The sequence below is a fragment of the Macrotis lagotis genome, chromosome 1, assembly GCF_037893015.1.
Source record: "Macrotis lagotis isolate mMagLag1 chromosome 1, bilby.v1.9.chrom.fasta, whole genome shotgun sequence".
In the NCBI taxonomy this organism is placed as follows: domain Eukaryota; kingdom Metazoa; phylum Chordata; class Mammalia; order Peramelemorphia; family Peramelidae; genus Macrotis; species Macrotis lagotis.
The window spans coordinates 501,419,498-501,442,011 of record NC_133658.1 but is presented as its reverse complement, the minus strand read 5'-3'; the positions used below and the strand labels follow the sequence as shown (position 1 = coordinate 501,442,011).

General features: G+C 35.0%; 2 protein-coding genes across 8 annotated transcripts in view; one reads left to right on the top strand and one right to left on the bottom strand.

Moving 5' to 3' along the window:
• Positions 1-22,514, bottom strand: part of TTC3 (tetratricopeptide repeat domain 3) — a 187,913-nt gene that overhangs the window by 72,083 nt on the left and 93,316 nt on the right. For all 7 annotated transcript variants that reach the window (XR_012473988.1, XM_074213971.1, XM_074213968.1 and 4 more), the window contains 5 exons: positions 17,650-17,772; positions 16,480-16,581; positions 13,258-13,350; positions 10,324-10,388; positions 9,958-10,094 (listed from right to left, as the gene is read on the bottom strand). Coding sequence is in view for 6 of the 7 variants with exons in the window: in XM_074213971.1 (XP_074070072.1) it covers positions 9,958-10,094; positions 10,324-10,388; positions 13,258-13,350; positions 16,480-16,581; positions 17,650-17,772 (520 nt within the window). In the remaining variant the exon portion in view is untranslated. The remainder of the gene's footprint in view (positions 1-9,957; positions 10,095-10,323; positions 10,389-13,257; positions 13,351-16,479; positions 16,582-17,649; positions 17,773-22,514) is intronic.
• Positions 19,690-20,067, top strand: LOC141506849 (large ribosomal subunit protein uL23-like). The gene has a single exon (XM_074213973.1). The coding sequence runs from the start codon at positions 19,693-19,695 to the stop codon at positions 20,008-20,010; it is 318 nt and encodes a 105-aa protein (XP_074070074.1). The 5' UTR covers positions 19,690-19,692; the 3' UTR covers positions 20,011-20,067.

Here is a 22,514-nt window from a genome sequence, read left to right as displayed (position 1 = left end):
TAGATATTCAGATCAATATATCTGAAAGGCATTGGGAAATGTGACAATGGAAGGCAATAGAGAAATTAGGGTAGGACAGATAGAATTTTCAGCATAAAAATGGCAGTAATCTATGAGAGCTGATTAAGATCATGAAGTGAGGAGAAGAAGCAGAGGTCCCAGGACTCTGAGACATCTATAGCTAGAGAGCATGACATCAATGAGAATCCAGCAAAAGGGACTGAGAAGTAGTCAGATTGGTAGGAGGACAAAGAGGAGAGTGCTGTCCCCAAAATCTAGAGAGATTATCAAGGAGAAAGTAATCAGCAGTATCAAAGACTGTAGAAAGGTTAAGGAGAATGAAAACAGAGAAAAAAGTAATTGACTTTGGCAATTAAGACATCTGGTAATTTACGCTAAATTTGGCCCGATGCTCATTTGAAGGACTAGAACCTAGCACCCCTCTTGGGTATTTGTTTCTTCTCCAACTCAGGGGCTTCCCTGGATAAAAGATTTAGAACTGGCAAGGAACTCAGAGGCCAGAACCTAAATCTACAGATGAGGAAAACGAGGAATGGAGAAGTGAACTTACTTGCCCTAGCATCTCTGGCAATGACACCTCTTGCTCTGCTACCTTCCAACTTTCCATCTCACAGATGAAGAAATGAAGACAAGGAAAGGAGGTCACACAACTGCTACCACACAAGTAGCAGACCTGGAATTCAAACCAATATTCTCCCACTCCAAAATCAAGATTCCTTTCATATCACCCAAAAGATTCAATTTGTAAAGAATTGTGATTTTTGTCCCTGTTTTAAATGTCAACTTAATTCAAAAAAGGCAGCTTTCTTAATGTCAACAGAGGAAACATTGGAAAACATTCTGAAATTGTATCTGATGGAATGTAAGTTTCCTAGGGTAAGTATTACTTTCTTTTTTTATCTTGATATATATATATATATATATATATATATATATATATATATATACACACACATATATATATATGTGTGTGTATATATATATAGTGACTAGCACAGTACACAGCACAAAGCAGAAGTAATACATGATACAGACATAATAAACATTTGCAGACTCATGTGTTGATATATACTCATATGATAGACTATCTATATTTTATGTAGTTGTATTTTCATTTAATTTTTCCAATTTCATGCAAAGATAATTTTCAATATTTATCCTTCTTTGCAAGCTTTTTGAGTTCAACATTTTTCTACCACCCTCCCTCCCTTCCCTCCTCCTTCCCATAGAGGCAAACAATCTAATATAGGTTGTACATGTACAATTATGTTTAACATATTTCTATATTAGTCATGCTGTGAAAAAAAGAATTAGAACTAAGGGGAAAAACACATGAGAAAGAAAAAATTTAAAAGAAGTTTTAAAAAGTGAATATAATATGCTTTGCTCTGCATTTAGACTTTATAATTTTTTTTTTCTGGATGTGGATGGCACTTTCCATAATAAGTTTCTCAGAACTATCTTTGATCACTGAACTCCCAGGAGGATCTGAATCTATCATAGTTGATAATCTTACAATGTTGCTGTTAATCTGTGCTATGTTCTCCTGGTTCAGCATCAGTTCATGCAGGTTTTTTCCTGGCTTTTCCAAAGTCAAGATTTCTTACAGAACAATAACAGTACTAACATTACAATCACAGACAACAATTTATTCAGTCATTCTCCAACTGTTGGGTATCCCTTCAATTTCCAAATCCTTGCCACTAAAAAATAGCTTCTATAAATATTTTTGTGCATTTGGGTATTTCCCTCTTTTAATGATCTTTTGGGGATATAGACCTAGATTTCCTATATTTTAAAAAATACCTCATAAATTTTATTTTTTGAAGTAATAGGCATTAAGTGACTTGCCCAAGGCTATTAAGTGTCTGAGGATAGATTTGAACTCAAGTTCTCCTGACTCCAGGGCTAGTGTCTATCCACTGTGTTACATAACTGCCCTCCTTCATAAATTTTAGTACATAAACTAACTTCTTTTTTTTAAGGTTTTTTTTTTTTGCAAGGCAATGGGGTTAAGTGGCTTGCCCAAGGTTACACAACTAGGTAATTATTAAGTGTCTGAGGCCGGATCTGAAGTCAGGTACTCCCGACTCCAGGGCCGGTGCTCTTTCCACTACACCACCTAGCCGCTCCATAAACTAACTTCTAATTCTTTCCATTAAGGTCACTTTTGCTGACATATGGTAGTCTGTGTTTCATATTATGTTCAGTAAATACATTTTCATCAAAGTGCAATAGTGACATACAAATAAAGTATTCAAAAACAGTTTTGTTAACAATAAGAAAATCGATTTGGTTGAATTCTTTAAAAAGGAAGCAAATAAAAATTTTTTATTGTTGGACAGGAAAATGAAAGAAAGGGAGGTCCTGACAGAAGACAGGGCATACTGAAGGAGAAAGTCAGAAGCAAAACAATTTTAAGGAGGGATAGTATAAAAAGAGAAAGAAAATTTAAAGCAAACTTCTTTGATAAAAACCTCATTTTTCACATATCTATGGAGAACTAGGTCAAATTCATAAGGATACAAGTTATTCCCTAAATTACAAATAATCAGATAGAACAGGTAGTTTTCAGATGAAGAAATCAAAGCTACCTATAGTAATTTGAAAAAAATGCTCTAATTACTGTTGATAAGAGAATTCAAAATTAAAATAACTTGAGTTATTCTTATCCTCACATTTATCAGACTGGCTAATTTGATAGAAAGGAGAAATGAGAAATTTTGGAGGGTATATGGGAAAACTGGAGACATTAAAACAGTGATGATGGAGTTGTGATCTAACCATTCTGAAGAGTAATTTGGAACTCTGCCCAAAGGGCTGTAAAACTGTAATATCATATTAGATCTGTATCACAAAGATAATAAAAAAAAAAGGAAAAGGATCTCTACATGTGAAAATATGTACAGTAGCTCTTTCTGTATTGGCAAAGAATTGGAAATTGAGGGGATGCCTATCAATTAAGAAATGAACAAGTTGTAGTATATAATTGTGAAGGAATACCACTGTACTATAAGTAATGACAAGCTGGATGCTTTCAAAATAATCTGGAAAGATTCACAATGAATTGATAGAAAATGAAGGGAGTAGAACCAGAATACTATACATAGCAATACTGTATAATAATCAACTGTGAATGACTTAGCTATTCTCAGCAACACAAGGATTGACGAAAATTCTGACAGATTTACGTTGAAAAATGCTACTCACCTCCAGAGAAAGAACTGAGATAATGTCAATGTAGATCAAAGCAAATGTTTTTAAAAAATTTTTTAAATTATTTTTCTTGTTTTCTTTCTTTTATGATATGAATAATATGGAAATGTTTTGTATCAGTGTACATGTATAATCATTATCATTATCAAATTGCTTGCCCTTCACTGAAGAAGGGAAGGGAGGGAGGATGGCAATTTGAAACTCAAAACTTAAAAAAATTAACGTTAAGATTATTTTTACATAACTGGAAAAAAATAATTTTTAAAACTTCATGGATGATTATGACAGTAATGAAAGAAAAATACTTTGTTAAAATGGATACTAGTAAAAAAAGCACTGGACTTAAATCCACATGATCCTCTGTATCAATATAATTAATAAACATTTATTAAGCCCCTCCTATGTGCTAGAATCTGTGTTAAGCACTGAGAATACAAAAAAGAGGCAAAAGACAGTTCCTGTCCTGAAGAAGCTTACAATCTTATGGGGAGACAACATGCAAACAAATATATATAAAGCAAGTCATATACAAGATAAATAGGAAATGCACAATGGTTGGGTTTTTAGTTGAACTTAAAGGAAGTTAGGGAGATAAATGGGTGGAGGGACAGTCAGAGAAAATGCCTGAAGTGGAGAGATGGAGTAACTTGTTCACAGCACATGGTGGGGGGAGAAAGATATAAAAAGATTGTAAAGGTAGAAGGTTAGGGCTTTGAATGCCAAATAGAGCATGTTATATTTGATCCTAGAGGTGAAGTAATCACTTTGGGGACTGAATGCAGGACTGATTGGGGGGAAGACTTCAGGCAAGTAGACCCCACAGCAGAGTATTACAATAGTCCAGGTGACAGAGGTCCTGCACCAGAATGGCGGCAGTCTCAGAGGAGAGAAGGAAATATTGAAAAGGTGAAACTGACAGAGCATGATAATTTGGTTTTGGAGGTGGATATGGATTGGCTATGGGAGGTGAGAGAGAGTAAAAGTCAAGGATTCCTCCTAAGTTGCAAGCCTGAGGGACTGAGAGGATTGTGTTCCCTTCTATGGTATTGGGGGAGGAGGGCATTTTGGAAATAAGATAATGAATTGTTTAGAAGCATTTAGTTTAAGATGCCTTTTGGATATCCAGTTTGAGATGTATTCCCTGTATACATACTGAAAAGTAGATGGAGATGTGAGATTGGAGGTCAGCAGATAATATGGGGAAGGATAGGAATATTTGAAAAATACCAGCATAAATATGGTAGGTATATTCATCAGAGTTGATGATATCAGTAAGTAAAACGGTATAGAAGAGAAGAAGGTCCAGAACAGAACCTTGGGGGCCACCAACAGTGAGATGGTGTGATCTGGAAGAAGATCCAGCAAAGGAGATTGGAGAAATAGCAGGAGAGACTAGTGCCCTGAAAACCTGGAGGGAAGGTAATATCAAGATGAAGAAAGTGATTTAATGTCAAAGGTTACAAAGAAATCAAGGAGAATGAGGACAAAGAAAAGATAATTGGACTTGGCAACTAAGAGATCCCTAGTAAACTTTGAAGATGATGGATTGATAAGAGAGCGAAAGAAGAAAAAGTCTAGGTGCCTATTGTAAATAGCCTTTTTGAGGAGTTTAGCTACAAAGAGAGAGACAGTAAATAGGATAGTTAACAGAAAGGTTGGATCAAGTGAGTATTTTTAAGGATGGAAGAGATATGGGCATGTTTATAGACAATGAGGCATGAGTCAGTAGAGAGGGAAAGATTGATTTGGTAAGGAGTAAGGTCACTTCATCATGTGAGATAGAGATGAAGGAGGAGATAGTGGCAGAAGGCATCTGGGGTGAAAGGAGATGAAGAAGAGGGGAGAAGAGGGAGAGGTCTCAGCAAATGGTTTCATTTTTTTCTCTAAAACATATCAAAGGCCCTTTGTTAAGTGAGTAGGAGAACCATAGGAGGTTTGAGGAGGAATAAAAAGGGTTGGAAGATCCATGGTGGAGGGATATTCTGAGTTAGTAAGGGAAATATAGTAGGAATGACTAACAGCAGTTGAATAGCCCAATTAAGTAGGGGCTAGGAGTGAATCTGTGATGTCTTCATCTTAAAAGAAGACTGGAAAGAAAGGGAAAGAGGAATACATTAGGAAGGAAAGAAAGGTTAGGCAACATTATCTAATTTAATCAGGGTATACAATAGAAATTTATAAAAAGTGAAGGGTTTGGAGTGGGAGGGAGCAGCTGATACCTGAATCTCACTCTTATTGCTCAGGAAGGAAGATTAGAAGTATATTTCACGGGAGGTAAAGCCAAGATAGCGGTGTGAAGGCAGGAATTCATGGACACTTATTCCCCTAAAAACTCCCAAAACATCAAATTATGACTCTAGCCAAAATTTAGAGGGGCAGAACCTACAGAAAGACTTAGTGATACAATTTCTCAGTCCAAGACAACTTAGAAGTTCTGCAGGAAAGGTCTGTTTCACTGGGACCAGGGGCTGGAAAAAGTCAATGCAAGTGCAGCTGGGCCAGGTGCCTAGATCCCTGGGGACGCCTGGGTCCATGGCAGGGGGGAGATTTCCAGACCTTCTGACCCAGGGAATCACTGGGATCAGCTTGAAGGAATGGCAAGAGAACTCTGTCACACCAGAGTGACTGAAGAGCAAGAAGAATCTGACCATAGAAAATTACTTCAGTCCCATGGAAGATTCAGAAGATGACAAAATTGAATAGCACTGGATGCTTTCGGAATACTTTGGAAAGATTCACATGAACTGATAGAAAGTGAAGGGAGTAGAACCAGAAGAATATTTTTGTCGGGGTTGCTAGGTGGCGCAGTGGATAGAGCACTGGCCCTGGAGTCAGGAGTACCTGAGTTCAAATGCAGCCTCAGACACTTAGACACTTAATAATTACCTAGCTGTGTGGCCTTGGGCAAGCCACTTAACCCCATTGCCTTGCTGGGGGGAGGGGGGAACCACAATTAAAATAAACAAATAAATAAAAAATAAACTTATTAAAAATAAAAGAAAGAGATCCCAAAAGAAAAACTTCCAGGAATATTACAGTCATATTCCAAAATTCCCAAGTCAAAGAAAAATACTAAAAGCTGCCAGAAACAAGCAATTCAAATACCGTGGCTCTATAGTCAGGTTTACACAGGATCTGGCAGCATCTACAATAAGGGCTCCTAGGGCTTGGAATATGATATTCCAGAAGGCAAAAGATCTTAGTTTACAACTGAGACTCAACTATCCAAGCAAAACTGAACATCTTCCAGGAGAAAAGATGGACTTTCAATAAAACAGGGGACTTTCAAGCTTTCCTACTGAAACCAAAGTTGAACAGAAAGTCTGATCTCTGAGTCAGGACTCAGGTGAACCATAGAGACGGAGGATGAGAAGACCTAATTATGAGGAACTTAATGTTGTTGAAGTGTTTGTATTCCAGCATGGGAAGAAGACAGTGATAACTCATATGAACTTTCTCATTTATAAGAGCTGTTAGAAGGAGCATATATAGACAGGGAACAGGAAGGAGATAAATATAATGGTATAATATAGTAAAAAGATGGAGTCAATGGGTGACAGAGGAAAGTACTGGGAGGAAAGGAAAAGAGATAAGAAGGGGCTAAGATATTTCATATAAGAATCAAGAAAAAGCTTTTCCAATGGAGTGGAAGCAGGGAAGGGCAAGGGGGAATGAGTGAGCCTTCATTCTCATCAGAAATGGCTCAGAGAGGAAATAACATACACACTTAATAGGGTGAGAGGAAATCTACCTTACCCTAGAGAAAAATGAGAAGGGATGGGATGAGGGGGAATGTGGGGAGGGAAGGGGAAATAGGTCATAGAAAAGAGGAAGATTGTGGGAGAGGGTACTTAGATAGAACATACTTTTGGACAGGGTGAAAGGAGAGAGAGAATAGAATAAATGAGAGTGGGGAGGAACAGAGCGGAGGGAAATACAGCTAGTAATAGCAACTGTGGGAAAATTATTGAACCAACTTCTTTTGTGGACTTGTAATAAAGAAGGCAACTCATCCCAGAGACACAGCCATTGGAATCTAAACATAGACTGAAGTACACCCCCCCCACTATTCTTGAGGTTTCTCATTTTTTTTGGGGGGGGGTAAAGAGGGTTTATGTTTGTTTACTCTCACAGCAAGATTATTGTAATAATATAAAATAATGAACCAAAAAAAGAAGTCTATTTCACTCAAATGGGAAATAGGTAGGAAAGGGCAGAAAAGACATATATAAATGTTTTAGAATATTATTATGCTGAATATCAAAATACTTTTTATCAAAATATTTTCTAACCAGAATAATAGGTCTCATGATGAAATATGCTACCTATGTACTGACAGAGGTGAAGGGCTCAGAATGAAGAATGAGACAATTTGGGGGGGGTATGGTCAATTGGAAATTTGGCTTGAAAGATTTGTAATGGCTTTTGTTTTTCTTGTCACTAGGGTAAGGGAGTTAAAGGGGAGAGAGGGGAAGACAGTGAAAAAGTTGGCTGAAACAAAAATATTTTTAAAAGGATTTTTAAAAAGATAATGAGTTTTGCTTTGGGCACGCTGAATTTAAGAAGTTAAAATGAGCAATCCAGAGATCAGGAGAGAACTTAGGGTTGGATATAGAGTTCTGAAAATCATCTGAATAGATATGATAATTAAATCCATAGAAGCTGACCAAAAAACCCAATAAAAGATAGAAGAAAGAAGGTCAAGGACAGAACCTTTAAAGACATCAAGGTTAGCAGGCAAGACCTAGATGAAGATCAAGCTTAAAGAATACTAAAGGGGTGGCTAGGTAGTGCAGTGGATAAAGCACTGGCCCTGGAGTCAAGAGTACCTGGGTTCAAATCCAGTCTCAGACACTTAATAATTACTTAACTGTGTGGCCTTGGGCAAGCCACTTAACTCCATTTGCCTTGCAAAAAAAAAAAAAAAAAAACTCCTAAAAAAAAAAAGAATACTAAAAAGCAGTTGGTCGGAAAAAGAACAAAGAAAAAGCAGTGTCATAAAAATCTGGAGTTCTTTCTAGAACATCTAAGAGGGTGATCAGCAATGTGAAAGACTGCTAAGAGTGCAATGAAAATAAGGGTTGAGAAAAGACCATAAGATTTAGCAATTAAGAGATCATTGGTAACTTTGGATGAATGAGAAAGCTAGAAATCTGAGTAGAGAAAAGTTTAGAAGACAGTGAGAGAAAAAGAAGATGTCCCGATTTCAGATAGATTGAAGAGGATGGGATTAAGAAAGCTAGCAGTAGGAATTGGAAAGAGTATGGTGAGGTGATGATTGTACTAACCACTGAGGAATGAGTCCACAGCTTAAGTGGTTAGGTAGAGATCTCTTGAGAGAAACAAATGATTAGGTTGTCCAATTTAATTAGTTTAATTAGCCTGCTCCTTTCATATTTAACCTGGTTAAAGGTACTTATGTTCCAGCATGTGAAACCCAGGAGATGTGCCTTATAGCAGGCAGAAGTAGGTGATAGTATGGCCTGGGGGTTTCTAGACAGGAGACAGGAGCTGACAATTCTGGGTATGTCATATATAATAAAGTCCTCCAAAGCACTGAAGAAAGTTCACAAGAGGACATCTATATCAAGCTGTTGTAGAAAGAGAATATCCTCAAAGGTATGTGGAATGTTTCTTGTTTGTAAATCCAAGTTCCCTCCTCTAGGTAGTGAGGTGAATTAAATGTGGTCACTATGAAGATTGTTTTTGTTTAACTGTTTTCCTTTTTAGAGGGAGGACTTATGATGGAAGAATTATTTATGGAAACCATTTCTCATTCCACAGAATCTTTCCCATGATATAGTATACTACTTTAATATTTTCTAAGATTTTTCTCTAATAATTTCTGAGCCCTAGTCAAAGGAATATTCAACAAGAATGAGCAATGAAAACTTGAAGGGCTGTTTCAACTTAGTAAAAATCTTGCATGCCTGAGTTCCCTATCATGATCCTGCTAGTCAACTCCCAAGGATTACTTTATTTTGGTCCTGAACTGATTTCTTCACTGGTGATGAAGAGACATAATGATTAGAGCAGTTGACTTAGAGTGAGGACGACAATACACGTTCAAATACTACCTCAGACAGTGAGATGATGGAGATATATATATAATCACTTAACTTCTCAGTTTCTTCAGTTGTAAGATGGGGATAATAACAGCACCTGATTCACAGGGTTATTGTAAGGACTAATGTGTAATTAAAGTTTTATATACATATTAGCTGTTGTTATTGTTGTTCAGTGTGTGAAATTCTTGGTATGGAAGCACTTCATGCCTATGTAGATCAGAAACCTAGAGTTGCCTGGAACATGAGACATGAGATGATTTGTGCATCACTGAATAGGACTTGAACTTAGATTTTCTTGATTTCAAGACTGGTTATCTATCTAGCGTAATCACACTATGTAAAGTAGAGTTTCTAAAACACATTCAAATGTCACTGCCATGTATTCGTTTGAGTTCAAAATTAAGTTTGAGTGTAAGCTCTTCATGAATAGAAATTGTTTCTTTTTTGTTATTTGTATGCTTAGCACCTAGCACGGTTCCTGAAACAAAGTAAGCTTTAAAAAAGCTTGTTGACTTGTAAGTACATTTTTAGTGATAATTGTCTAAATGAGCTGAACTGGAAACCAATAAATTACCATAGATAAACCTAAGTTCATAAGACTATGTGATATATAAATATATTATTCAAACAAATACCATAAACATCTGCATACCTTTATGGTCACCAGGCTTAGATGATGTGCTTTCTCTAGATTTTTCTTCCATTCTCTCTTTTGCTATTTTTTTTGCTTCTTTTTTTTGAAGTTTTCTCTTTACTTTTTTTTCTTCTTTAATTTTTAATTTCTCTAGGCTAATAAATATTACCAGTTAATGAAAAGTAGTTAATACATAAACAATAGGTACACATATATCTAAGAGAACTTGAATCAAATTTCTAACAGATTTACTTAAAGTTTTTTCTTAAACACCTCTGAAATGCAGAAAAAATAATTTAAAAATAGCGTAATCTAGAAACCTGAATTTAACACAATTATATTCTAATTTGAGCATCTTATCTACTGATCAGTTAGAATTCTTACCTAGAACATTTCTGTTTCATGACAGGTCTTGGTGGATCCCTTTCTTTTGTGATCTTATGTTCAAACTTTAAAAAAAAGGAAAGATAATGTCTAGAATTTGATTCATATTTTTATAGTTATTTAAACAGTAAAAGACATGTCACAAAAGATTAAATGTTTCAGAAATTCACAAAATACTCAGTAGAAAACTTGTAATGATTAAGCAATGAAAAACCCTGAAAAGTGAAATGAAAGTACATCTCAATAAGTTAACTGTAAAGATAAAGAATAAAAAAGCAACAACCTACCAACTTCTTAAGTGATGAGTGACAAGTTTTAAGGATAAATTCTAGTTTAGGAAAATTATTCCTGCTAAAATTATTCTGTAAATAGAATTAAGTTGGAAGTATTACTCTTCCATTCTTTTTTTGAAATTAAAGATTTTATTTATTTTGAGTTTAACAATTTTTCCCCTAATCTTACTTCCCTCCCCCCACAGAAGGCAATCTGTCAGTCTTTACATTGTTTCCATGGTATACATTGAGTGTGATGAGTGTGATGAGAAAGAAATCATATCCTTAAGGAAGAAATATAAAGCATAAGAGATAGCAAGATCAGACAGTGAGATTATCAGTTTTTTTCTCTAAATTTAAGGTAATAGTCCTCGTTCTTTGTTCAAACTCCACAGTTGTTTCTCTGGATACAGATGTTATTCTCCATTGCAGAGAGCCCCAAATTGTCCCTGATTGTTGCACTGATGAAATGTTACTCTTCCATTCTTAAGAACAAAATACTTACAAAAACAAAGTTGACAATAATAAAATAAAATCAGAAAAAAGCCTTTTCCTCCCTATGATAATAAAAATGTGTCATTCATAATATAGAGCTAAAAGTCTAATTTAAATTAAATTTTAAAAGAACCCCATGAGTCTCCCTCTATCACAGGATATCAGAAGCTATTCCTAATGTTTTCACAAGCTTCTGTTAATGTGTTTACTTTTACTAGTGAATTAGAGAGAAAATTTAGTAAAACCAAGACATTTGATAAACTAGTAAAGCAATACAATAGTAACAGATTGACCTCTGAACACACTTTCATAAATATATGTCCTTTCAGGGGGAAGAGTGGTCTTGCAAAAGGAGCATGCTTGGGAATATTTACATGTGAACATATGGACAGGCATACATGTAGATGAAGGGGGAAGAGAATAGGTATTTTTATGGCATCTCCTCCCTGCTAGGCACTGTGCTGAATGCTTTCACAAAGATCCTCATTTAATTCTCACAACAGTCTGGTGAGGTCGATACTATTATTATCCTCATTTGGCAGTCAAAACGACACAGACAGAAGTTAAGTAACTTGCCTAGAGTCACACTCAGGCTGGTTTTGAATCAGGGTTTGCTGACTCTAGGTCTAGCACTTCATCCATTGTTTCACCTTGTCACTTCACCTCCTGCCTCTGCTTCTTCCCAGCTATTTGAACTGGGGTCTTCTGAAGACATCAAGTTATCTCATTGTAAGTCCTGCTCTTATTCTCTGCTGTGGCATCATGTCTCCCTTCCAGTCTGTCTTCAACTAATATTTTCAGGGTCACTTAATATCCTGTCCAAAATTCACTAGAAATGCTGTGCTTAGTAAGAATATAGAAAACAGGGGAGGACTACCTTTTCACCCTTAACTGTGTCTTGATTATAGTCATCAGATAAAGGATTATATTCTCTATTCAGTAGGGGTTTGTGCTAGGGAAGACTATTAGCTCTCTTCAGTCACTTTTCTTAGCCTGTGGCTATGAAACTCTTTTCACCTTGATTTGGTAGCTCAAAGAAGGTAATAAATGTCCAGGTTGAAATCATGTTTTATATTTGAAATCTGCTTTTAACAATTCACTCCTATTACTATCTCCTTTGAGATTATTTCTACTATTATTGTCATAGATTTCTTTTAGTTTTTCATATCTTACCCAATTATGATTGAGAAAACTATCCCCAGGACTTTAATTCATAAAAAAAAAAAGCTGAATGAAACTGTTGTGAAGAAACTCTTTCAATATGTTTTTCTGTTCTATGTAAATTACAAAGGCCTGATTAGTTACAATAGTAGGAAAGGCTGGTGCTTTCTTTTTCTACTTCTTCCAGCCACAAATTATAACAAGTAGTTAACAAGTAGTTAAAGAAGAGATCAAAGAAGAGAAGTGATTTTGACTTTGGCTGCCTGCTATCTTCTGAGAATGGTCTAGGTAAAAAGAATCATCTCACAGGCATTGGCTGAGTTTCATTATTACTGGCTCAGGACTGACTGAGGGAGAACTAGGGTGCTCATCACAGCATCCTTTGGAGGATAGTAGAGAGAGCAGCAGGAAGTTCTGAATATTGCACCTCAGCGCAAAACTTTATTACTTTGGTTCAGCTGAGGTCCAGTGAGAAGCAGAGTGCTGATTGAAAGAGAGAGGTTTATTAACTACAGAATTACCAAGGAAGGTGGAAGTGTTTGAAAAAAATGCAAGTTTTTTTTTGTGACTATGTGGTGAAAAGCTCATTAAGTACCAGAAAGTAGTGGAAGATCTACTAAAGCAATGAAATCTGAGAAGCAATTCCTGGCTAGGAGCCTTCCTGAAGACAGTGACAGCTCTGTAGCACTAGAGGCATGAATGGTCCTTCAGTATGTGTGTCCTGATCACAAGAATGTCCTATACAATCCTTATGTATGTCTTGTCTTGTCTTGTCTTGTCTTCTCAGGGAGGTTGTCTTGTGGGAGAACAAACTCAAGGAGGGGCTAGTGTTATTCTATTATTAGGTTATTTCATTAACTATCACTGCTTTGAACTGTATTTGCATTTTTCTCTGGTGTTCAAAGTGTAAACTGAGATAATTTTGGGGAGGGAAACGGGGAGGGTCCACAGGGCTACATGAAGGTATTATTAGTTTACTCAGATCTCGCTTTTAGAAGATACTTACTTCACATTTAATATGACCAGTTGCACCAAAGATAACAATCTTAGAAATACTGCCTCTACAGTCAGGAGTTAGACAAGTTTCTTGGAGAAAATCCTGTAAAATGGAAATAGGAAATATATATCCGAGTAAAGTTAAATTGTATCTTTTGGACTAAAAATAGAACATAAAAGTATGTAAAGAAATTTAAAGGAAAAGCTTATTTAAGAAAAGGCTTACTATCAGAAAATAGAGAGTACTAAAGATGGCATATATTATTTTATTTCCAATTTTATAGAACACAAGTTCAAAGGTGCATGACACAATATAGCTAACACAATGTGACAGGTTTTCTTAGGTAAATTTCAAAAGGCTGAATCTTGGAATTTGACTCTGTAGACAGAGGTCACCAGAGGGCAGTATTTCAAGGAAGTAAACAGCCTCGATTTTTGGAATTTTTTGCTCCCTACAACTAGCTGTCGGTACTTGGAACAGAAAATACGTGTTTTGTTTTTTTTTAAGGATTCTGCTCTATATAGCTTGGTATAAAAAGCCCCCATATGGTGTATTGCCTAATCCCATTAGTTTTGTAGATTTATAGTAATCCCTTAAAAAAAAAAGAATAGGTTGGGAAATAGGCATAATGAGAAGTAAACTCAATTCTAATATTGAACTACTGCACAATAAAACTTATATATTTCTCCAGAAACAGCCGGAACAAATACTCTGAAATAAGAGAATTTTCTGAAGGAAGCCAAGTTTATATTAATTATTCTTACTTGCATCAAATCCAAAAAGGCTTGTTTTTACCTATCAAAACATCTGGTTACAGATCCTGAGTGACATGAACATGATTCTGTTTATTCTTTTTTTAAAAAATGGAGAAACTGAATATTTTGATTACTATATATAATTCTCTAGCAGATACCTGAACTATGTTTAATCTCAAATTAATTTTTTAAAGATTCTAATATTTTTCACATTAACAAGGTGATATTTTATGTGACTTTATGCAAAATGAAATAAGCTAAATCAGGATAAGAATTTACACGATGTCCTTAATACAAAGGAAACATCACTGAGAAACATCAGAATTCTGATCAATGCAGTGTTCAGGGGATTAAGTATATCCTTTTCCTCTTAGAAGAAAGGCAATGGATTACAACTGTAGTATTAAGTATTAATAATGTGTCCTTTTGTTTTGGAAAGTGATAGTAAAACTTTTGTTTTAAGTATTACTAATGTTTTTATCATTTTTAAAAAGAAAACAAGTTCATTTTAGGACATGTTAAATTTGAAATATTAATGCAACATCCAGATGAAGCTGTCTTGTGGAAAGTAGGAAATCCCAAATAGAGATGCAGATTTGGTCACTGAAATGGATCTAGAAAAAGAAGAGACACAAGGAGAGAATCTTGGGGAAATTTTACTTTAAGAGAATAAGAAGAGGATGGGAAGTCAGTAAGGAGAGAAAGAACAATCAGAAAGGCAGGAAACCCATGATAATAAGAAGTCAAAGAAACTAGGAGAGATAAAGGGAACAACAGTGTTATTACTAAAAGAGAAGTCATGTAGATTGTGACACAAAAGCCATTTATTAGATTTGGTGCTAAGGAGTTTTTTTGGTGAGCTTAGAGGGAAAAGTTTTATTAGAAATGTGAGAACAAGGGGCAGCTAGGTGGTGCAGTAGATAGAGCACCGGCCCTGGAGTCGGGAGGATCTGAGTTCAAATTCGGCCTCAGACAGTTAATAACTCCCTAGCTGTGTGTCCCTGGACAAATCACTTAACCCCATTGCCTTAAATAAATTTTTAAAAATTTAAAAGAAAGAAATGTGAGAAGAGAAATCAGATTACAAGACAAATTACAAGATGAGGAAGTGGAAACATCACATGCTAAAATATAGCTTTAAGTGTCAGTATAGAATGAAAGTTCATTTTCCACTTTTTTTTTCTATTCATAAAATCACATTTCTAAATGTTTTAAATGTCTATAAAACTATATATTTAGAGCTGGAAGGGACTAGAAGATCTAGAAGGTTATCTGATCTAGTTATTTTATTTTAAAGATAAAGAAACTAAAGCCAGGAAAGATTAAGAGTTTTTTCAACATGTAATAGATATTAGTTTTGTTATTTTTTACACAAATGCTACATTAAAGCCAAAATAAACACAGAGCAGTCAGGATGCTTAACAAAACATTTTATTCAAGGTTCTATGCTTTAAAACTAGAGTTGGTTAATGAATTTGGAGTAAATTTTTATTTGTTATTATATATTAAGAAATCAAAATAAAAAACCTTGACTGTAAAAGTATTTAAGGACCTGGGTACTCAGTTTGCCTTATTAAGAAATGTTTTCTATTCTATTGTTAAAATTTTAATCTAGAGCAGAGGTGTCAAATAAGTAGCTATGGACCATCTGTAGCCCATAAAACTGGCCTGAACAGATATTTCTCATATATATATATATATATATATATATATATATATATATATATATATATATATACACACACACACATATATATACATATACATATATATATGTATGTATATATGAGATATTTAAAAAAATAAAAAAAGTCAATATGTGGCTTAAAATACATACAGAATATTGGTCCCTGTCTATATAAAGTCTTACATTTTAGTTAAAAAAATAAATTTCAAGTGTATCAAGTAAACATGGCTAAACAAGATTTCATATAAAAATGATAAGGTTTAGCAGAAAACAAGCTCAATATGAGTGAAATGTGGGAAATGGCAGATGAGAAAGCTAAGACAAACAGGCTGCATTGAGAGGCATAGCCTTCAAAAGTGACAATGCCACTCATGCTTCCCTCATTTTGACCACTTTTTAAGGTCACTGATAAGATAAAGAGCATTCAAAGGAAAGAAGGCAGATTGTAAAGGGCTCCAAGTTCATGGCATACAAGGAAGGGTTATACAACAGAAATGTTCAACACAGATCAGAGAAGACTTATGGAAACATAATAGCAGTCTTCAAGTATTTGAAGTGAAAACTAACACTTGGAGTTATCAAAAAGTGATTAGGGGTCTCTTAAGTCAAAGCCTGGATGACCCCTTAATGGGTATACTGTAAAAAGAAGTCTCTTCACAAGTGTAAGATTCTTTAAGCAGTAACAAAACCTCAAACTTTACAGTTTAGAAAGGAACACAGAATCTCCTTTAGAAAAGTCAAAAGTACATGCAACAAACATTATAACTTCTAGAAACCTGTATGTCTTACCTTGTCATTTTTATCATTAAAAATTGTTGTTTTTAATTTTTTCCAACAGCTAATGTGAAATTCTATTCTACAAAACTGGCAGCAGTTCATTCGTATAAAACCCTGAAATTCAAAAGAATTTACATTAATTCATTTTTGAACATTAATATTATTGGTTATTATATGGATCCAGTAAGAAAAACTAAAAATAACTATTTAGATGTTTTCAAAATTCCATGATGGTATCATAAATAAGTTTATTATATGATAATTAGACCAACTATATAATTTGAATTCATTTGTATTTCAATAAATGCCTTGATATATACTATATATTTTAATATAATAAACTTTTTCTTCTGTCTTAATCTAGGTAATGCATTCATTGATTGAAGACAGGGTGTACAGAAAAATGACTAAGATGAGATTTAAATAATTCTAATGATTTAGTGAAATAACTTGGAATATTTAGTTTCAGAACAAAAGATGCAGATGTAGAAGAGGACATGAACAATATCTGATACATGAAAGACGGATTACACTTAAGCTACCTGACTCTGAATAGAAGAATTAGGAAAGCATATTTCTGGCTCATTATTTGTAAAAATTTTCTAAGAAAATTACAGTTCTCTTTCCCTGGAGGACATTACAGAGAATATTATTGGTTCAGATATTGCTTACGAAACCTTAGATCCCACTGCTGTCATCCATAATTGTTAACATAGCATGTAAATATGAGTCACCAATAAAAATTATCATTTTGTTTTCTGGTTCTAATTAGAATTTTTATGACATATAGTATAGGAGAAAAAGTTGGATTAGAGACCTATTCCCCTGGAAAAGTTATAGGTATCAGTGTGAGAAGAAAGGAAGAAAGAAAGTAATTAATTTCCAAGTCCCAAAGAGACAGGTAGTTATATTTTTTCAAACACGGTCTCAGAATATAACATTACTTAGATTTCTTTCAACAAATATTACTGGGGCAGCTAGGTGGCACAGTGAATTGAGCACCGGCCCTGGAGTCAGGAGTACCTGAGTTCAGATCCAGCCTCAGACACTTAATTACCTAGCTGTGTGGCCTTGGGCAAGCCACTTTAACCCCATTTGCTTTGCAACCCCCCCCAAAAAAACAAAAAACCCCCAAATATTACTGAAATCAATTTTAAAAGTTATTATTGCCTTTTTTTTTACCTTGAAGTCTGGATCATTTAAATATATCTGTATTTTGGAATATCCATTGCACTTCTGATAACAACATACAGCATCTGGATCTGGTGGGAATTTGCATTCTTCAATATGATTTTCCAATATCAACTAAAATCAGAAGCAAAGTTAGATATTATATTATTCTTCTCAAAGAATAGTGATTTATAAACAATCTAGGTTTCCTAACTCCAAAAATATTTTAGCTTATAAATGATCAATTTTAAGCCAAAAACATGAACACAAAAAATTTTTAAGCTATTTCTTTAAAACTGATGAAAAGAGAGAAATGTAATTATGGGGCAGGAGGAATGAAGGGGAAAAAATAAATCTGAAATCCTTTTCTGGCTTAGAGATCTGAAAATCAATGCTAGTTTCAATTACTGGTAAGTGCTATAAATAAATATATCAACAAGCATTTATTACGTATTCCTATATGCAAGGCAAACTATGCTAAACACTAAGAAAAAAGAAAAAACATTCTTTCTCTGAAAGAAATTGCATCCTGGAAGAAAATATAAACAAATAGGTACATAACAAAGGACACAAAATAAATCAAAGTAAACTGTTTAGCACTAATAGTAGAAATAATTGGAAAAGAAAGCCTACAGGAGGCATCATTTGAGCTGAGTCTCAAAGGAAGCCAGAGTTTCTAAAAAGTAGAAATGAATAAAGTTCTCCAGTGGTTCCCTATTAGTGCCTAGTTCAAATATAAAATTCTTTGTATTGCTTTCAAAAATTCTCAACAACTAGCCTCTTCCTATCTTTTCGGTCTTCTTGCACCTTATTCTTCTCCACTGACTCTACAATCTTGCAACACTGGCTTCCCTGCAGCAGCTTTATACATTTATACATTCCATCTCCCAGCTCCAAGCCTCTGCCTATGAGCTTCCCTGCCTTCCTTCAAGTCTCAGCTGTGGTCCCACTTTCTAGAAGACCTCTTTCTCAGTTTTTTCCCCTGACATTATCCCTAATTAATCCTGCATATATTTGGGGTGCACATGGTTGTTTGTATGTCATCTCTACCTATGAGACTGTGAGATTCAGAAGAGGAAGAACTGATTTTTTTTTTTGCCTCTTTCCTCAGCATTTAAATGTGTTTGTACATAGTAGGGGTTTAATAAATGTTAGCTGCCTTACTGAAAGCTAGAAAAAACTCGTGGTGGGGAAAGATGGGAGAAATAGCAAAAAGGAGTATGATTAGGGAATAGAGGATGCAGAGGAGAATATTAAAAAAGAAATGAAAGGTGTAGGCTGGGAAAGCTTTGGCACCACTTGATTAGTTCCTTCTCTACCATGAGAACAAATGGAGAATGAAACAAATATGCAAACTGAAATCAGCACAAAAGGAGAAAATGAAGCAGAGTTCTAAGTAATCTGATTCACAAAAATAGTGATGTGCAATGACATATCTCTTGTCAGGCCTGGCTAAAATCTTCAAGGATGACATCCTATCCATGACCATGTATTTAAAAATCCCACAAACATATGAACAATGATGCTATAAAAATCCTTTGGAATAAAGGATCTTAGAAATAGAGAATAAAAATTGAAGTCTAAATAAATTAGTCCTGAAAAAAAGGGTGAGTCAAATGACAAATAAGAGAAAAAATAATTTTGTTAAAAATAAGGTAACAAGGCAAAAAAAATAGTCCTTAGTAGAAAATTTAATTTTCTAAACATAGTTAATAATAAATAAGTGAAAGAGCATATCGATGAATTGAATATGCAATTAACAAAGTAGAAATAACCAGACCAGAAAGGATTTAGAAGAGAAGGAATAGAAGATATGGAGAAGAGATATAGGATAATAGTAAAAAGAATATGGTAGGATTTGGGGGATTTTTTTTAATTTTTAAAATTTCTTATATTTTTTTAAAAAGATTTTATTTGACGAGCACTATAAGCCTGTGAGAAGCAGCGCGGAAGACCCTTTCCCCCAAGATGGCGCCAAAGGCCAAGAAGGCGGTGTTGAAGGGCGTCCACAGCCACAAGAAGATCTGAACCTCGCCCACCTTCAGGAGACCCAAGATGCTAAGGCTTCACAGGCAGCCAAAATACCCGCGGAAAAGTGCCCCTCGGAGAAACAAGCTTGATCACTATGCCATCATTAAGTTCCCTCTGACCACGGAGTCTGTTGTGAAAAAGATTGAGGATAACAAAACCCTGGTCTTCATCGTGGACGTCAAGGCCAACAAATACCAAATCAAGCAGGCCATAAAGAAGCTATATGACATTGATGTGGCCAAGGTCAACACACTGATCCGGCCTGATGGAGAGAAGGCCTATGTCCGGCTTACCCCAGACTATGATGCTTTAGATGTTGCCAATAAGATTGGAATCATCTAAACTGTCCAGCTGCCCTGCTTCTTCCCCCACAATAAAAAAGTTTTCCAGGAAAAAAAAAAAAGATTTTGAGTTTTACAATTTTTCCCGATCTTACTTCCCTCCCCCCCACAGAAGGCAAGTTTCTATGTTATGCACTGATCCAAATTGAATGTGATGGGAGAGAAAGCACATCCTTAAGGAAGAAACATAAAGTATAGAGATAGCAAGATCAGACAATAAGATATCAGGTTTTGTTTTCTAAATTAAAGGTAATAGTCCTTGGTCTTTCTTCAAACTCCACAGTTCTTTCTCTGGATACAGATGGTATTCTCCATTGCAGTCAGCCCCAAATTGTCCCTGAATGTTGCACTGATGAAATGAGCAAGTCCATCATCCCCCCCCATGTTGCTGTTAGGGTGTACAGTGTTTTTCTGGTTCTGCTCATCTCACTCAGCATCAGTTCATAGAACTGATTCAGGCCTCCCTGAATTCCCAATCCCTCCTGGTTTCTAATTGAACAATAGTGTTCCATGACATACATACACCACAGTTTGCTAAGCCATTCCCCAATTGAAAGACATTTACTTGATTTCTAATTCTTTGCTACCACAAACAGGGCTCTTATGAACATTTTTGTACAAGTAATGCTTTTAACCTTTTTTCATCATCTCTTCAGGGTATAGACCCAGTAGTGGTATTGCGGGGTCAAAAGGTATGCATATTTTTGTTGCCCTTTGGGTGTAGTTCCAAATTGCTCTCCAGAAAGGTTGGATGAGTTCACAGCTTCACCAACAAATGTATTATTGGCCCAGGTTTCCCACAAGCCTTCCAAAAATGATGGTCATTCTTTCTGGTCATATTGGCCAGTCTGAGAAGTGTGAGGTGGTACCTCAGAGAAGCTTTAATTTGCATTTCTCTAATAAGTAATGATTTAGAGAAAATTTTCATATGACTATGGATTGCTTTGATCTCATCTGTAAACTGCCTTTGCATATGCTCTGACCATTTGTCAATTGGGGAATGGTTTTTTTTAAAAAAAAATTTATTCAGTTCTCTGTATATTTTAGAAATGAGTCCTTTGTCAGAAACATTATTTGTAAAGACTGTTTCCCCATTTACTGTATTTCTCTTGATAGTGGTTACAGTGGTTTTGTCTGTGCAAAAGCTTTTTAATTTAGTGTAATCAAAATCATCTAGTTTGTTTTTAGTGATGTTCTCTATATCTTCCTTAGTCATAAACTGCTTTAGGGAAGTGTTTTTTAAGGAGGCAGAGATTTGTTTTAGTCTGGAGTCATCAGGGAAAGAACAAGTAAATAGAGAGAAACTGAAGATTTGAGAGGAGTATGATAATTAGTACAATATGCTGAAGAAGATGGGAAGAAGATGCAAGAAATCATGCAGAAGGACTCATTTTATCAATGGATGGGTGACAATAGGAAAGGGGACAAGGGATTTAAGAGCAGAACATAGTGTAGAGTTGAAATGGTTCATCAAGAGGCAAGAATGGGAATGGAGGAAAGTCATGTGGAAAGAGTTTAGATTTATTTAGAGCAAAAAGAATTAAAGTAAAACAAATGGGAAGACATAAGGAAGTAGATTTTAGTTCAAAGATGAAGAAGTTACCTAGAATGAAAAAAGGAAAGGCTGACATCACTAAGGGAGAATGAAAAAAGTAAAGGCTGACATCACTAAGGGAGAAGGGAGAATGAAAAAAGTAAAGGCTGACATCACTAAGGGAGAGGACAGCCATGCAGAAAATGGAGATGCCAAAGAGAAAATAAAGGTAGAGAAAACTGAGAAGGTGTAGTGCCAAATGAAAGTTATATGTTTTTCATGACTAGATTTCTGTTGAGTATAGAGATAAAATCACTACATAAAATTTTATTAAAAAAGTGAAATTTTGTTTTGACAGGTTGTTTCCAGTTTTTATTTTTTGTAATTAGAAGTAAAACAACCACTCTGTGTGTGTGTTTGTGTGTGTGTGTGTGAATTCCTGTTTTTCCTTTATATATTTTTAGAAAAAATCCTAGCAATGAGATTTCTGGGTCAAAAATTAGAAACAATTTTTTGCTTCAATGTGTATTTCTTTTTTCTTTTCCTCTTCTGTCCTTTCAGTGGAAAAAGTCCTTCTAACAAATACATATAGGCCAAGAAAACAATTTCCACACTGGTCAGGGGAAAAAAAGTTTTACTCTATATCCTTAAGTTCATCACCTCTCTATTGATGGATTGATGGGTAACGTGCTTTATAAGGGAACTCTGGAGTTATGGTTTGTCATTGCTTTGATCAGAATTTTAAAATCTTTCATAGATGATTTTCTTTACAAGGCTGTTATAGTGCTCCCTTGGATATGCTACATCAATGTATACAAGTCTTCCCAAGTTTCTCTGAAACTATCCCTTTCATCTTCATTTATGGCACAACAGTACTCCATTATATCCATATACTGTAACTTGCTTAGGATACCCCTAACTTTCCAATTCTTTGTCTTGACAAAAAAGACCTATTATAATTATTTTTGTAC